Source organism: Mobula hypostoma, chromosome 9 (assembly GCF_963921235.1).
Source record: "Mobula hypostoma chromosome 9, sMobHyp1.1, whole genome shotgun sequence".
Classification (NCBI taxonomy): Eukaryota; Metazoa; Chordata; class Chondrichthyes; order Myliobatiformes; family Myliobatidae; genus Mobula; species Mobula hypostoma.
In genome coordinates, this window is record NC_086105.1 from 99,893,828 (window position 1) to 99,911,913 (window position 18,086).

Here is an 18,086-nt window from a genome sequence, read left to right on the forward strand (position 1 = left end):
AGATTTATCCAACTGTTTTTAAATTTTTCCAATTGGGCCATCAATCCTTTGTCAGCTATTGAGGCCTGTAGAGGAAAACTGTCAACTAATCCAAATTCTATTTCCTTCCACCTAGCCTTATATTCCCTATTACACCAATATAACAGAGGGGTTATCTGTGAGGCATAAAAATAATTTCTCAGGCAAGGAAGAACCATACCTCCTCCTTCCTTCCCTAACTGTAAGGTGTTATATTGAATTCTAGGTTTCTTTCCTTGCCAAGTGAAGCAGGAAATCCATTTGTCCCATTCCCTGAATTGATTATCATCCACCTCCACAGGTAAAGTACGGAAAAGATACAGTAATGGAGGAAGAATATTCATTTTTATAGTATTTATCCTTGAATTTAAACTTAAAAAGGGGATAAGATTCCATCTATGCATATCTGCTTTTATCTCTGAGATTAATGGCCCATAATTTACCTGTGACAGCGTTGAAAGATCCTTCGGCAGGGTTATTCCTAAATATTTTAATGATTTAGCTTCCCACTTAAGATCGTATGTATCCTGCAATTTTTTGGATGGTGTATAATTTAGGGACATAACCTGCGTTTTCTTTACATTTATTTTATAACCTGATATTTTCCCAAAGTCATCCAACAGTGTAAACAATCTTATAAATGAATTTTCTGGTTCACTCAGATAGACCAAAACATCATCTGCAAATAATGCCACTTTCTGTTCAATCCCTGCCACCTTGATACCTTTTACGATTTCGCTCTGTCTTATTAGTTGGGCAAGCGGTTCAATGTATAGCGCAAAAAGGAGAGGGGAAATTGGGCATCCCTGTCTCGTGCCTCTCTCTAAAATGAAGGAGTCAGAGAAGTCCCCATTTATCTTAATTCGGGCTGTAGGGCTGTCATATAGAGTCTGAACTACTTTAGTAAACTTTTCTTGAAAGCCGAATCTTCCTAACACTCTGTATAGGAATGCCCAACTAACCAAATCAAAAGCTTTCTCAGCGTCCAATCCTACTACCATTGTCTCTGTCTCGTTCTTATTAACCTGTTCTAATATGTGTAGAGTTCTCCTTATGTTGTCCTGTGTTTGTCTTTGTTGAATAAATCCAGTCTGGTCTAAATGGATTAGACCAGGTAAAAGCTTTTCCAATCTGCGCGCTAATATAGATGTAAATAGTTTGTAATCTAAATTAAGAACACTAATTGGCCGATAATTGCCACATTCTAGTTTATCTTTACTCTCTTTAGGAATAATTGAAATAATCGCTTCTCTCCAGGAAGGTGGAGTTTCTCCTCTCTTAAGGGTGTTAAGTAGTAATGGGGCTAACTGTGACTTCAGCGATTTGTACCACTCTGAGGTAAACCCATCAGAACCCGGGGACTTTCCAGCCTTTAACCTGGAGATAGCCACGTTCAGTTCTTTGACAGTTACTGGTTCTAATAAACTTTCATTTTGTAAATCTGTAAGTTTAGGTAGATCTAAAAAATTCAATAAACTGTCTATATAGGGCTCATTGGGGGCCCAGGGTTGTGAGTACAGCTCTCGATAATATGTTTCAATACTCTCTTGAATTTTCCCTATTGTATTCTCCACAAGCTTTGTCTTTGGATTCTTTATTTTATGAATTGTGTTGTCTGCTTGTTGTTTTTGTAATTTATATGCTAATAATCTAGCTGATTTACCTCCTACTTCATAATTCTTTTGTCTCAGGTAAAGAAAATTTCTGAGTTTCCGATGTATAAATATCATAAATTTCACTTTGCAATTTCCTGATTTCCTGTTTTAGATTTGAATTACTTTTGTTGCTATCTACAACTTGAAGTTGTTTTAATTTTCCTTGAAGGTCTGCTAATTTTTGTGCATTGATTTTTTTCATGTGAGTGGTAATGGAAATAATTTTCCCTCTCAGTACAGCTTTCAATGTATCCCATAAGCTCACTGGTGATGTTTCTCCTGTGTCATTAAGGTCTAGATATTCTTTGATTTCTCCCCTTAATCTCTCCATTACTTTTGGGTTATTGAGTATATGTGAGTTTAGCCTCCATAGTGTTTTCCTCATTGTCCTTTCCAGGATTAGAGACATAGAGACTGGGCTATGATCCGACAGATCAATTGTTGCAATATTACAGTTTTTTATCCTGAGTCTAGAGTAGATTTTTTTCAACATAATTCTTGTAATTCAGACCATTTTGTCGCCACCTTGCTCTGCTTTTTTACATGATTACACAATATGATGGGTTTGCTTTTATAACTAGTCTGCTAAATGTCATTGGGGGGGCTCTTTTCGTCTTTCAGTTACTCATGAGAATGAAGATGGTAATGTAGAATTTAACTGGAAGCGACATCGGCTTTTCAACCACACAGCATGCCTTGTACTTTACCAGATTTGCATGGAGGTGAGCATGTGTTTATCTCAATTATTGCGCTGTATCTCTAAAATAATTGGAGGTTGGGGAGGACAGCAAACTGCATTAAAATTAGTTTGGAGAAGCAAATGAAGAATATAGTTAATATTGTTATGGTAATTGGAGATCAGTACTTTGGATACAAGCAGAGATGTGTCAACATTTATTGATGCAGAATTAGGCTGCGTAAATTCTTCAAATGACAGGAAATTGGCAATGGATGTTAAGTGAAAAAAATCATTTTAATCATGAGCTAATAATTTTGTTACAATAAAATTTCTGTGTTGTGAAGCGATGTAAATAGAGTTGGAACTGGGAGAGCGGAAGGATTTGTAGGATAGGCTAATGTAATTGATGTGGGGGAGGCTAGGAATTTTGATAATATTTTGTAGTTCAAGCAGTATTTGTGGAAAGAGGAAGTATTTATCAGGACAATAACCTTTCATGGGCTGGAAGTAGAGGTAGAATTTAGGTTTAGACATTAGGACAGGTTAAAAGAATAGGTTTAAACAGAAAACTATGTATGCCAGACAAGTTTTTATTAAAGTGCATAAACAGAATGGAGATGATCATGATTAAGAGCATTAGTAGAGAGCAGGAAAAACTCTTCACAGATGACTGCAAAGGTGATTTAGGCAGAAATAGTCAAACATTCATATTATTTTGATAATGTGCATGATCATGTTGAGAAAATTGGGAGAGAATTTGGTCAAGTAAATGTTTTTCAATGTCAAAACAAATTACTTTGTGCCTTTGAACACAAGAAATCAACCCTTTAGTGAAAAGATTTCAAAGGTAGCTTTTTTGTCTATTGCTTCCATAGGCTGATATTAAAATAAAGCAATTAACAAAGTAATACCTGATTTTGTAGAGCCTTTGTTTTTTTTTTATATATACTGTCTTGATTTTTTTTGTTTGCTAATCACAGGATCCAGTTGCTACTGTATTTGATGTCTTTACTAAACCGAAGAGCAAATGGAGACCTTTGCCTCTTGACACTGTGGTGTGTATCTATCTGGATGTAGCACAAATTGCATTATGAAAAGCTACAATGATTTAAGAACAACATAGGCTTGTATAAAATTGTGCTTAGACATGCTGTTATGTTCCTTCTAGGAGTGTTAGTTTCAGGATTTAATTCTTTACTGCTGTATGTCTCCATGGTTTCATCCACCTCTATCTATTTCTTTAATCTATATCAACTAGGCCTCTAGCCTTCCAACATATTTGCACTCCCTCGATTCAAATTCAACCATTTGACTCACAATGCCTTGCATTTCTGCTGTTAGGTTCTACTTGCCTCCCTAAACTCTTTTCTCCTTTAAATTTGTTCCTTTAAACCAACTTCTTTGACCAAGCTTTTGGCCCTCATTCCAACTACGTCCTCATGAGCTTGGCATTAACATTTTTACTTCTTATGAAGCACTTTGGAATATATTTGCCATATTAGACATTCAATAGTAATAGTAAATATTCATATTTTGTGTGTCTTCATAAGAATGGAATAGTACTACTTTGATCATTACTTTTGGGACTACCATTATACAATCCAAGAAGTTTCGTGCTTCAATTCTTGGTCTATACTTAGTTAACTGACCTTGGTTAAACTAGTACTGGTCCTTTGAAGCTTGCGAAGGCCTAACTTATGCACACCTTGTAGATGCATACAAATGTTTAGGAGACTGGTGGATTTGTCTACCTCCTGAGCTACAAGCTTTTTGTGTCAGGTAGGAACTGGGTTTGTGGCCACGTTTCTGACTTGGGCATTGTTTAGGTTCACAACTCCAGAACCCTACTGTAATTTGGGAAGAGCCTGTTTCTCTGGATTGGAAGGAGATATGAACCAGAACTTGCTCATGTTGACTATGTAGAGTATTGGGTGAGACCTGGAACCCAACTCTTTTGATTGTTTGCTTATTGTGCTTGCTCCTCGTACAATATCCACATACACGGTCATAAAGAAATAGTTTCTAATCAAGTAAGCATCATGCTTTCGCCTGAATTTAAGAGATTTTAAGTTTTAAAAAGGGTTACTGACATTCTTCCTGCCTGGTGAATAATGGGGGTTCTGTAAGCATGCTTTCGCTTGCACATTAAAGCTGATGCTGCTCAGCTGATTGGAGAACGTACATTTTGTTTAATTTTTGTAAACTAAATTTTAGGTATCCAGAATTAATGATTTTTGTGATTAGACAAAATGAAATACTAATGTTTAATAGCATTGATCCTTTGCTGCCCTTCAGCACCTTCAGAAGCTTATCTTAGGGTACTGTTTACCTGTAGGTTACTTCCATTAAACCCAGCCTTCCTTACTGCTTTGCCTTCATGGAACCTCTTATACTGTTATTAGGAGAAATTTGAATCTTGAACAAGAGCTGAAAATTGAATTAAGTTTAAAAATTAACATTTTGTTTACAAAACAGGAATTGGAGAAACTGGCTTCAAAGAAGTTGAAGATCAATGCAAAGGAGACGATGAGAATAGCAGAGAAGTTATACACACAAGGGTGAGGTTCTGTGTACTGCTGCACGTGAGCTGTCAGAGCAACATCAGCAGCTTTTTATGCGATGTTTGGAACTTCCTGAGATCCTACTCTTAAACGCCCTCCTTGGGCACATACAATATTGTATTTCCCCGCTTCTCTTAAATCTCTTCAAATGTTTAGTTAGATCGTCCTTCCTGTCTCCACTGCATGTGTACTCTGAGCTAATCAGTATACAAAATATCCTGCATATGACTTATGTTTATGAATGGTGAGCATAAACATGAAATCTGTTTGAAGGAATTGATGATAGTTGACGAGTTGAATTATTCACTTCTGGGTTGCCGGGTTTGGTTAGTATATGACAACTGGAACAAATTTAGGTGCACAGCCCTTGCCCATGTGGCTAATTAATCCATCACCACTGTGTCCAGACAAATTTCTTTCGATTTCCTTAAGATTCACGGTAGCGTAGAGGTTAGGACAACACTTTACAGTAAAGGTGACCCAGGCTCAATTCCCACTACTGCTGCCTGTAAAGAATTTGTACGTTCTCCCCATAAATGTGTGGGTTTCCTTTGAGTGCTCCGGTTTCCCCCCACAGTCCAAAGACGTACCAGTTGGTAGGTTAATTGGTCATTGTAAATTGTCCCGTGGTTAGGCTAGGGTTAATTCTGGGATTGCTGGGCGGCATGGCTAGATGGGCCTGTTTCGCACTGTATCTCAATAAATAAAATTGATAAAAAGATTTGAGTCAGATCAGAGTTCCTGCCACATGAAAGACCTAGCTCAGTTTCACAGCACGTTACTGTTCTTGTTCCTGTTTGTGCAGGTATATCAGCTACCCTCGTACAGAAACCAATATCTTCCCCAAAGACCTGAACCTCACCCTTCTGGTGCAGCAGCAAACCGTGGACCCGCACTGGGGGACATTTGCTCAGGGTATTTTGGACGGAGGTGGGCCAAGGCCTCGAAATGGAAATAAATCTGACCAGGCTCATCCACCAATACATCCAACTAAATATACTAACAACCTGCAGGTATTCTCCTGGAATTGATTTTCTTATCCGCTTGTTTGTTTAATTTCAAGACTGCAGACTCAGGATGAGGTTGCAGGAGGACTATGAGATTATGTACTGCAGTAATTTGTATTTCTTCTGTTGTCGACAGTTCTGAGCAGCTTATCTCTTCTGTGATAATCCTGTTGGTGTGATTGTAATGTTCTACAACATAATGTTCCTGATATGAAGGTGGGGCTTTGTCTCCATAGGGAATATGCTGAGGTTACTTCTACCAAATATGAACATAGATAGATGCACCTGTCACATGTAAGGATAAGATCATTTAAGTTATTTCACTTGCAACCTGACACCCTGTCTGGCAGCTGCATCCTTCATGATCTGATGGTGCCACCAGTTTACTCTTGCAGATTGATGTTCTTGCCTTTGACATAATCCCAGGAAAAGTAATTTGTTAGCTAATACTTCTTCCTTTTGGACATTTTAATGTGTTCATTAATGTAATTTTATTCTTTTAGAGTATTACAGAACAATTCATGTTTATTTCAGTTTGTATAAGATTCAAAGGAGGTACTTTCATGGGAAGTCTGTGCCCCTTTCAGTACTACCTGTTCTAGTCAGTCTGACTTGCCAGTAAGATGTGCTATATCCAGGAATTGTGATAAATGATATGGCACATTGTCTGTAAAATATGATTCTGGGACAATGACTATGCCGGGTTTTATTGCTTGAACGTGGGACAGACCTCCTGAAGAAGACACAGCTCATGAGGAACCATCTATAGTACCCCCTCCCCATACAAAAGTGCTGTGTTCCTATAACATCCTCTGCATTGTGATTTTCCTTAATATAAACTTGACAAAATTGTTTTTTTTTCAATCTTGTGTTTATTCAGTTAGTTTTCTCTCATAAGTTCAAGAAATGTGAATTTGTATTCCATATCTCAAACTTTTGGTCGTGATTTTTGAATTCCATCTGGGTGAATTTCCATTAACCAAGCTGCTGTAACATGGGGTGCATTGTGGAATGTTAACTGTACTGGAAGCAGCCTTACCATAACCCAATTCCGTGAATAGGTCAATGTTAGGTGCTTCATTTGGTTATATACACTTTTTTGATGGAGTTATGGCACAATTATATGACTTGCCTGGCCTATTTTGGCAACCTGGTTGATGGGTCTGGAGTGCACATAGGCCAGACTGGTTAATGATTGTTTTTTTTTCCTCAGCTGAAGACAGAGAGCCAGATAGGATTTTACAGCAATTCAGTAATTTTGTGAACAATGCTGGATTGTAGTTAATTCTATTTTATTAACTGAATTTAAATTCCACAACCGGAGTAGGATTTCAATTTGTGTTATTAAATCGTCTTTTCAAATCTATGAGTTATAGTTCCATTAATTTAACTGCTTCACTCCCAATATCCTCTGCTGTTAGTGGGACACTCCTTCCCTCTTTACTCTGATGGTGCAGCAGTTTCAAACTCTTGGGAGTGCACTTCACACACAACCTCTCATGGTCCCAGAGCACGTTATACATAATCAGGAAAGCTCACCAACTTCTCTACTTCCTGAGGAGGCAGAAGAGGGCTGGACTGTGCACATCTGTACTCGTGTTGTCTTACAGATACACAGTAAAGAGCATCCCACTGCATGGTATAGAAACTGCACTGGACAGGATGGCTCTACAACAGGCTGTCAGAACTGCCTAATGAATCGCCAGCACCAGCCTACTCACCATCAGGATGTACATACAGAAAGGTGCTGGGAAAGGGCCAGTAACATCCACATGAAAGATCCCATCCACTCTTCTCAGGGACTGTTTGTTTCACTGCCATCAAGAAGGAGGCTACGTAGCATCCGCACCAGGATCACCAGACTCAAAAAAAAAAGTGTTACTTTCTGCAAGTAATAACACTGCTCAACACCTCCACCCACTGACCCACCCCTCAATGCCCCCAACCACCACTACCTTCTCAATCCTGTCACACACCTGATGTACAGACACTCCTGGACTTAGTGTCACTTTGTGGACATACAATCAATCTATGTCTATAAGCTATCTTACGTACTAATGTTTAGTTTTTTTTTATTTTTACTGTGTTATGTTTTGGACTGCATTGGATCTGGAGTAACAATTATTTTGTTCTTTACACTTATGTGCTGGAAATGACATTAAGCAGTCTTAAATCTTACTGAACGAAGATCAGTTTAGGGGTATCTCAAAGAATGATTTTGGAGATTGAGGAAGTCAGCAAAATCCTGGGGCAGGGGATAATGGGAAGGACATAGCGAGCATATCCTTAAACTACAAACTGTACTTGTGCCTCCTTGAATTTGAAAAGATTGGACTGAAGTATTTTTCTAATTGGAAGTGTTCTGCTTTTCTTTAGAATCGATTATTGAATTGTAATTGTACTAAACATTTTCTTTCTTTTCAGGGAACTGAGCAGCGTCTTTATGAGTTTATTGTCCGACACTTCCTAGCGTGTTGCTCCCAGGATGCACAGGGACAGGAAACGACAGTAGAAATTGACATTGCAGGAGAACGTTTTGTTGCTCATGGACTTATGATCATTGCACGGAATTATCTTGAGGTTTATCCATATGACAAATGGAATGCTAAGGTACTGTGTGAAGAAGAAAATAACTCATTAACATTTCCTTGATTCTGGCATTGTGTGGTTTATTATATTGCAGGATACAATCTGGTTAGGGAAACAATTTTCATTCTTTTTGACGGGGAAAGAGTAGAACCAAATGATCAAATTTTGAGACACAATACCATCAAGTGTTTTTATTTATTCTGGATAATGGGCTACAGATAGTTACAACACTTCTTGAACAGGAGGTGTGCCTGTTCCAGTCTCCCTGGAATTCCAGTGACATTCAATTGATGGATCTGTTATGATTAGTGTATGTCAGGATGGGGATGGAAAATGTACTGGGTTTGGGTATAACTGCATTGTCTATACAATCAAAAACAATGCTTGGATCTCTTCTATCTTACTTAATTTTCACATAAGGAATTTGTGGTTCAAATGGGAAACAGAAATTGTTTGTTTGAGAGTTCCTGTAGTTCTAAAGTAAATGGTCTGTTCTAGATTATACCAGTATATGAGAGAGGGAACAAGTTCCAACCCACCACTATCGAGATGGTCGATGGAGAGACAAGTCCACCCCAGCTTTTGACTGAGGCTGATCTTATTGCTCTGATGGAGAAGCATGGCATAGGTTAGTCTGAAGTTCAAGATCTCTTTATTTTGGCACATCTTGTGTTCATAGACTGTATACGTTGATTGGTGTGACCCCCATATCATGCTGACCTGGGCTTTTGGTTCTATGCTTAGTCTAAGATGAGCTGGCTGTACTCTGCAGTGGACGGACACCAAACGCTTTCACATCTCTGAAGAAGGCAAGATCACTCTGATTTTGAGTGAAGCCATTTTCACGTCCTGACCATCTGCATGGTGGAGTTTGCACATTCATCCTGTTACTGTGTGAGTTTTCACCAGGTCTTCCAGTGTCCACCCTCATCCAAAGATGTGGGTTGGTAGGTTGATCGGCCATTGTAAATTGCCATGGTATGCAGATGAGTGATAGGATGTGGGGAGAATTGATGGGGACTTGGAGAGGAAACATGGAAGAATAAAATTGGGATTAAGGTAGGAATAGTGTAAATGGGCATTTAAAGGTTTTCATGACCCCAGGCCTGTATCCATGCGATACCCCACTGTGATAATGAATTGGGTTTGTGGTAGGTGTAGAGGTACCCTCAGTGCCCCAGCGTTGGGAGTGAATATGACACCTGTGCAGTGGAGCTGTGTTGCTAATGTGTAGTTGTTTTTTTCTCAGGGACTGATGCCACTCATGCAGACCACATTGAGACGATCAAATCCCGAATGTACGTGGGCTTGACTCCAGATCAACGATTCCTCCCAGGGGAATTGGGAATGGGTCTAGTGGAGGGTAAGTACTTACACCAACAATTTTAAGAATGGAACAATTTCTTATACTATTTTACTATAAACGCAGCATACTGGGCCTGTCTTGTTTTCTTCCGTGATGTTGGCACTAAAAAAAATTGTAAAAAAAATAGGACATTTGTGACCATGAGTTACTTTGAATGATATTTGGGTATTTTAACAATGTATAGAAATCTCTGCAAATAATGCCATGGTGTGTTTGGCGGGCAGTGATTGTTGAGGTGGGAGAAGTGATCTCTCAAAGCTTGTTGTAATCTCTGGGCACTGACTATGCAGCTGGCTGGCTGCAGCAAACCTTGATGCTTCACTAGCCCAGAATTGATAAGCATAGGGATCCGAGTCACAGTTTTCTAGTTATGAGACATGGATGCAGATGCTTTAAACCATAAAGATAAACTTCACTGTTGTTGAATGACTAAGGAATAATAACATAGAAATTAAGAGCAAGAGTAGGCCACTTAGATTGCTATTTCATGAGATCTGATTGTGACATCAGCTCCACATTTCAGTTCTATCCCATTAACTTTTCACTACCTGCCTTATAAAGAGTCCATCTATCCATGTCTTTAAAAATTACCCATGGGCTCTCATTTCACTACTCTGAGGGAGAGAATTCCAAAAACACTCAGTGCTGTGGAAGAAATTTTTTTGCCTAGTTATTATCTTAAATTGTGTTTTTTTTTAGACAGTGACTCCTGGTTGTGGGTTCTCCCAGCAGAGGAAACATCCTGTCTACTCCCACACTACCAAGACACATCATGATATAATATGTTTTAATCCAGTCTAGAGTGGATACAAACATAGCCTGTCTAATCTTTCAAAATAAGGCAATATCCCTGTTCAAGATTTCGGTCTTGTATACCTTTACACTTCTTCCAACACAATTACAACCAACCTTAAATCTGTACAGTTTTGTACGTACAGTCCAGATGTGACAGTATCAATGCCCTAAATAACCAAAGCACAGACTTCCTATTTTTGCAATAAGCAAGAACTCTGTTAGTTTTCCTAATTACTTGCTATACATGCATACATATTTTTTTTTGAATGATGCAAGAGGATGCTCAGATCCCACTGGATCTCAGAGTTATGCAATCTTTCACCATTTACTTGTTTAGTTTTCCTAGCAAAATGGGCAATTTCACATTTTCCCCACATTTTATACTCTTTTAAGTTATCCAGATGTAAATTATTCTATTTATCTTTGTCTCTTAGATACCTTTGCTAAATTGTTAAAAGATGATGCTTTGATCCCTGTGGCACACAACTTATGCCATCTTGTCATTCAAAGAAAACTCATTTATGCCTATTCTATTTCATGTATGCTAGCCAATCTTCTATTCCCTTTGTTACTCCTGCACCCCCAGGGGTGGCAAACCTTTTTAAGTGTTCAAAGTATATTTATTACATTCAAATTTGTAGATAAGAATTGAACAATCAGATAGCCTCTATTCAAATCATGCAATACCCGAGAAACTTCCAGAATAATACAAAGAAATATAACCACTAGGAGACGCACTGAACAATTGCATATACATAATGTGACCACCAGGGGACATGCCGAACAATTGTATCTATATAGGTAATCAAATAAAATACAAGCAGGCATGAGAAAGTTCATTCTACAAAGCAAGTTACAATTAGCAACTGTCTCTTGGGCTCTAAGCCAGGGGTCCCCAACCTTTTTTGCACTGTGGACCGGTTTAATATCGACAATATTCTTGCAGACCAGGGGGTGGGAGGGGGAGGTGTTAATCACGACCGGAATATAGGTGACAAGTCAACTATAAGTCACTTATAAGTGGCTAATACACTCAATTTTGTTTCTAAAGATGTTTATCTAATGAATTTAATATTAAACACACAACGCATATTTTCCTCACCTGAATATAGTGATAAGTCAATTATAACGGTGGTCCCAAACCTCCGGGCTGCGGACCCATACCGGGCCGCGAAGAATGCAGCGGTGCAGCTGTGGCCGGAACACACCCAGCACACCTTTAAGAAAAAAGCCGAAATAAACAAGCTAATTGATTAGGTGCTGCCCAGCACGTAAATGTCCGTCCAGATCAGAGGCGACGCAATCAGCAATCGCCTCTGATCTGGGCTGACATTTACGTGCCAGGCAGCACCTAATTAATTAGCCTGTTTATTTCAGCTTTTTTCTTAAAGATGTGCTGGGTGCGTTCTGGCTACCGCTGCATTCTTCGTGGCCCAGAGGTTGGGGACCACTGAATTATAAGTCAATAGCATCATAACATTTTAAGTAACGTTTGGATATTAAACACACAGCGCATATTTTCCTCATATGAACATAAAAAATCATTGCAACACACCAATATCGCTGAATCAGTGGGAGCCCTGGGCTTGTTTCCCTGCAACAAGACGGTCCCATCGAGGGGTGATGGGAGACAGTGATACTCGAAGTGGGTTCCTTATGTCCAGTCTATTCCGCAATGTAGTTTTCGTTGCATTCATTGCAGAAAACTCCGCTTCACAGAGATATGATGTTGGAAATGGAAGCAATGTTTTCAGTGCTTTCGTGGCTTTTTCAGGATATTCAGCCTTGACTTTGATCCAGAATGCCGGCAGAGATGTTATGTCAAACATACTTTTCAGCCCACCATCATTTGCAAGCTGGAGAAGTTGATCTTTTTCCCGTGCCGACATGGATGATTCACCGGGGACATTCACAAATGGGTCACGGACCCATTTCTTTGCACGTCTTGGGTCATTTGCATCTTGGGTCACTAATGACCTCGGGTGCGTTAAAGTTCAACAGTGGGCGTGACAGGGAATGAGGAAAGGTGCAGCTGACTCATATCGTTTCATTTCGCCAAATCATATCATTTCCTCGCAGCCCGGTAGCACATGCTTTGCGACCCAGTACCGGTCTGCGGGCTGGTGGTTGGGGACCACTGCTCTAAGCCAACGTGAGACATTTCCTGTGAAAACATCTACAGCCCTTGATTTGTAAAAAATTATTTGCTGTTCATTCGACAATAAAGACAATCCACGAAGTCCATAAAGCTTGCTCATCAACCCCTCCTGGAACATAGGATTCAGACAGTAGCTTACCAGAGTCCTCTGTCATGGGCCAATCTTTCAAGTTGTCACACGTGTAGCCCATCTTCTTGATGTGTCCTTCCTCTCCCAGGATGAGGTGTTTGGAGCTTCTGTTGGCTTTTCTGTAGCACTAAATTTTTATGGGATAGAGTTCCTAGTCCTATGCCCAATCCTCCTTTTGCAGCTGAGCTTGGGACCTTCCGAGACAACAAGACATAGGTGCACAATTAGGCCATTCGGCCTGTTGGGTCTGCTCCATTATTCGATCATGTCTGATTTATTTTTCCTCTCAACCCAGTTCTCCTGCCTTCTCTCTCTAACATTTGACACACTTGCTAATCAACAACATCTGCTTTAAATATACCCAATGACTTGGCCTCCACAGCCGTCTCTGGCAATGAATTCCCTGGCTTAAGAAATTCCTCCTCATGTCTGTTCTGAAGTGACATCCTTCTATTCTGAGGCTGTGCCCTCTAGTCCTAGACTCTCCCACAATAGGAAACATCCTCTCCACTTCCACTCAACCTAAGCTTTTCAATAGTGTTAAGTTTCAATGTGATTCCCCCGTCATTCTTCTAAACTTGCAAGTATTGGCCCAAAGCCATCAAATGCTGCTCATATGTTAACCCTTTCATCCCCAGGGTAATTTTCATGAACAACCTCAGTATCCTCTCTAACACCAGCACACCTTTTCTTAGATGAGGTGCCCAAATCTGCTCACTATACTCCAAATGTGGTCTGACCAACAAAGTTCAAAGTAAAAATTATCAGAGTACATACATGTCACCGCATACAACCCTGAGATTCCCTTCCTGCAGGCATACTTAGCAAATCTATAGAACAGGATCTGTAAACTGTAAACATCAGGAACTGTAAACAAGCTGCAAGTGCAGATATAAATAAATAGCAATAAATAGTGACTATGAAATAACAATATAACCAAGTCCTTAGATGAGTGTAGCTATCCCCTTTTGTTCAAGAGCCTGATGGTTGAGGGTTAGTAGCTGTTCTTGAACCTGGTGGTACAAGTCCTGAGGCACTTGTACCTTCTACCTGATGGCGGCAGCAAGATGGACTGGGTGGTGAGGATCTTTGATGATGGATGCTGCTTTTCTACAGCAACATTTCATGTAAACGTGCTCAATGGTTGGGAGGGTTTTACCGATGATGTACTGGGCCAAATCCACTTCCTTTTGTAGGATTTTCCACTCAAAGGCATTGATGTTCCCATACCAGACCATAATGCAGCCAGTCAGCACACTTTCCACCGCACATCTATAGAAGTTTGCCAAGGTTTTTGATGGCGTGCTGAACCTCCGCAGACTCCTGAGGAAGTAGAGGCATTGTTGTGCTTTCATCACAATAATATTTATATGATGTTTCCAGGACAGGTCCTCTGAGACAGTGGCACCCAGGAATTTAAAGTTACTGACCCTCTCCACCTCTGATCCTCCGCTGATTACAGGTTTCCCCCGCCATCCGAGGGTAGAGCGTTCCTGTGAAACGGTTCGTAAGCCGAAATGTCGTAAAGCGAAGAAGCAATTACCATTTATTTATACGGGAAAAATTTGTGAGCGTTCACAGACCCAAAAATAACCTACCAAATCATGCCAAATAACACATAAAACCTAAAATAACAGTAACATATAGTAAAAGCAGGAATGATATGATAAATACACAGCCTATATAAAGTAGAAATACTTCTCTACAACAATTGCCTGCACAGATCTCCGTAGCGAAAATCTCACGCAAGCGCTCTCGGCAGAAAATCTCACGCAAGCGCTGTTGGCATAAACACGCTCTCCAGTAACTTTTAAACTATGAAGCTGCCAAATCTACCAAATAACACGTAAAAATACACAGCCTATATAAAGTAGAAATAACGTATGTACAATGTAGTATCACTTACCAGAATTGGGAAAACAGCGCCAAGCACACTGATGATGGTGTGTTAGACTGAGTCGTCGCAGGTTGGGTGGTGCAGTGGCCCCCACCCTCCGGGCTGCCAACCTGATACATTGCCGCAAAGAACGCAGCGGTAGCCGGGAGGCACACAGCACATCTTTAAGAAAAAAGCCGAAATAAACATGCTAATTAACTACGTGTCGGCGGTACCTAATTAATTAGCATGTTTATTTCGGCTCTTTTCTTAAAGATGTGCTGTGTGCCTCCCGGCTACTGCTGCATTCTTCGCGAATTGGTACAGTATCTGTCCGAGGCCTGGGTGTTGGGGTGGTGGGACACGGGGGTGTCATCTCATCATCGATCAGGGCAGGTAGCTCATTTTCTCCTATGACTGCCCGCCTCTATGTTGAAGGTCGAGGTTCGTTGTCTGCTGTGGCTGATGTGGAAGGCTTGCTTGACTGCTGAGCCTCGCGCATTTTTCTATCATACAGGTGTTTGTAAGCGCTCAAACCATCCTGCAAATATCCCCTAAACCCTACGTACCCTTTCAAAATTAAAGTCGTACTTTATCATTGCAGCGAAAATCTCACGCAGTTGCTTCACTTTCTGCATTCGGTTTCGATTGTTACCCTTTCCTCTTCCAATTGCATCAGCTCTTCATCTATCAGTTCTTGGTCATGGGATGCCAAAACCTCTTCAACATCATCTTCTTCAACTTCCACAAGCCAACCTCACTTTGTCCTTGCTTCGTTCACCATGATCGAAACGCTTAATTATGTCTAGTTTTACGCTAAGTGTAAAACCCCTTACTCTTTCAGGCTTTTCCGACACCTTAGAACTCATCTTGCTAACGGCTGCTCCATGCAACGTGTTTAAGCAATGCCGTTCCAAATCCAGGGCAGAGCGGCTGCTCGGGGTGCACGCTGCCTTTTATCGTGCGCTGATTTTTTCGCACGCTGATTTTTTATCGCGCACTGCCTTTCTTCGTAACAGTGAAAACACCTTCTGAAAGCGAAAACAGGGTACTAATGTAGGTCTTTCGTAACAGTGAGGTTTCGTAAAGCGAATTCGAAAAGCAGGGGACACCTGTACTGGCTTTTGGATCTCTGGTTTCCCTCTCCTGAAGTCTACAATCAGTTCCTTGGTTTTATTGAGATTGTGTGAGAGGTTGTTGTTATTACACCAATCAGCCAAGTTTTCAATCTCCCTCTTGTATGCTGATTCATCACGTCCTTTGATACAGCTTACAATAGTGGGCAACACACTTAAATCCCATCATTACCAACACATTTACTCATCAACAAGCCTCAGCATTACACCCTTGTTTTTGTATTCTAGTCTCTCAGAATGAACACTAACATTGCATTTGCCTTCCTTGCTACTGGCTCAACATGCAAGTTAACCTTCAAGGAATCCTGCACTAGATTGCCCATGTCCCTTTACATCTCTATTTCTGAATTTGCTTCCCATTTAGAAAATATGCTACACATTTATCCCTTCTACCGAAGTGCATCACTATACAATGCCTTGCACTGTATTCCATCTGCTACAGATTTGCCCATTCTCCCAATCTGTTCAAGTCCTCCTGCAAATTCCCTGTTTCTTCAAAACTACACTACCTACATCTCCACCTATCTCTGTATCATCCACAAGTTTGGTCACAAAACCACCAATTCCATCACCAAATCTTTAACATACTGTATATCATGAAAAACATTGGACCCAACGCCATCCCTTGTGCAACGCCACTGGTCACCAGAATCATTGTTTCCTTTTATTCTGGGTGGGGTTTAAAGAATTGAAGGGCAGCACCACATGCCAACAATACTTTTCAGTGTGCCATAGGTTTGATACCCCGTCTATACAATGAAGTTTTAACTTCCATGATAATTGTTCATTTAGCTCCTTATCAAATGGAAATCTTAATACAAATATCCGATTCCACTTAAGTCACTGAATGTGTCTACTTCATTGGGCTCCAGTAAATTGGTGAAATGAATTTCATTTTTGCAGCTTTCACAAAATCATGTTTGATTATTTTGTATTTTTCTAATTGTTTTTCTATAATGTTCTTAATAATTGCTTCTTATATTTTGCCTATGATGGGATATTAAGCCAAATGTCCTGCAATTTCAGGGATTCTGTCTACCTCTGAATAAAAGAACTTAATTTTCTAATTTTTTGGAATCTTCTCTGAAACTAGGGAATTTTGGGAAAATAGAACTAGCACATCAATTATTGTTAGATATTAATTTTAAGACCCTTGGTTAAAGTCTGTTAGGATCTGTGTTCTTGTCAGCCCCAAGCTTCAACAATTTGCTGTTCCTGGGATTCTATGTTTTCTCTGTAGTCAAGGCAACAAATTTATGTCATCTGCCATCTTCTTTATTTTCCATTAGCAATTCCCTGGACTGGACTTGAGGACTAACTCTCACTTTAATTTTCTTTCTTATAGAACCTATAGAAATTCTTGCTGTCTGTTTTATCACATTTGTGAACAATTGTGCTCCTACTGCAGGGTATGATTCCATGGGATACGAGATGTCCAAGCCAGATCTACGCGCTGAGCTTGAGGCAAATCTGAAACTGGTTTGTGAGGGGAGGAAGGACAAGTTTAGTGTGCTGCAAGAGTATGTTCAGAAATACAAGCAGGTATTCATCGAAGCCGTGACAAAAGCAAAGAAGTGAGTGTGTGTAATAAATTGAATATTCTCGCTTCACGAGTGTTTTTGACAAAGTGCCCATGTACTGTTCATCTTCAGTTGTCTTGTAAAGTTAGGTAAAACTTCGTTGGATTCCAATATTAAGGATGAGGTTTCGTGGTACTTGGAGGCACATGCTAAAACGGGCTGAAGTCAGCATGGTTTCCCCAAGGGGAAATCTTGCTTGACAAATCTTTTGGAATTCTTTAGAAATAACAGGCAAGATGACAAAGGTGGGTCAGGGGATGTTGTTTACTTGGAGTTTCAGAAGGCTTTTGACAAGGTGTCACACATGATGCTGCTAAACAAAATAAGAGTCTGTGGTGTTACAGGAAAGAAATTAGCGTTGATAGAAGATTGGCTGACAGGTGGAAGGCAAAGAGTGGGAATAAAGAGAGCCTTTTCTGGTTAGCTGCTGGTGACTAGTGGTGTTCCACAGGGGCTGGGATTTTCAGTTATTTAGATGACAGCGTTGATGGCTTTGTGGCCATGTTTGCAGACAAAAGAAGCTGGGTGGAGTTGCA

General features: G+C 40.1%; 1 protein-coding gene across 2 annotated transcripts in view; it reads left to right on the forward strand.

The window, feature by feature from the left end:
* top3a (DNA topoisomerase III alpha) overlaps window positions 1-18,086 on the forward strand; it is a 41,419-nt gene that overhangs the window by 14,453 nt on the left and 8,880 nt on the right. For both annotated transcript variants that reach the window (XM_063058772.1, XM_063058773.1), the window contains 8 exons: window positions 2,295-2,395; window positions 3,333-3,407; window positions 4,828-4,910; window positions 5,719-5,926; window positions 8,345-8,530; window positions 9,008-9,137; window positions 9,759-9,872; window positions 17,379-17,544. In XM_063058772.1, the coding sequence (XP_062914842.1) occupies window positions 2,295-2,395; window positions 3,333-3,407; window positions 4,828-4,910; window positions 5,719-5,926; window positions 8,345-8,530; window positions 9,008-9,137; window positions 9,759-9,872; window positions 17,379-17,544 (1,063 nt within the window). The remainder of the gene's footprint in view (window positions 1-2,294; window positions 2,396-3,332; window positions 3,408-4,827; window positions 4,911-5,718; window positions 5,927-8,344; window positions 8,531-9,007; window positions 9,138-9,758; window positions 9,873-17,378; window positions 17,545-18,086) is intronic.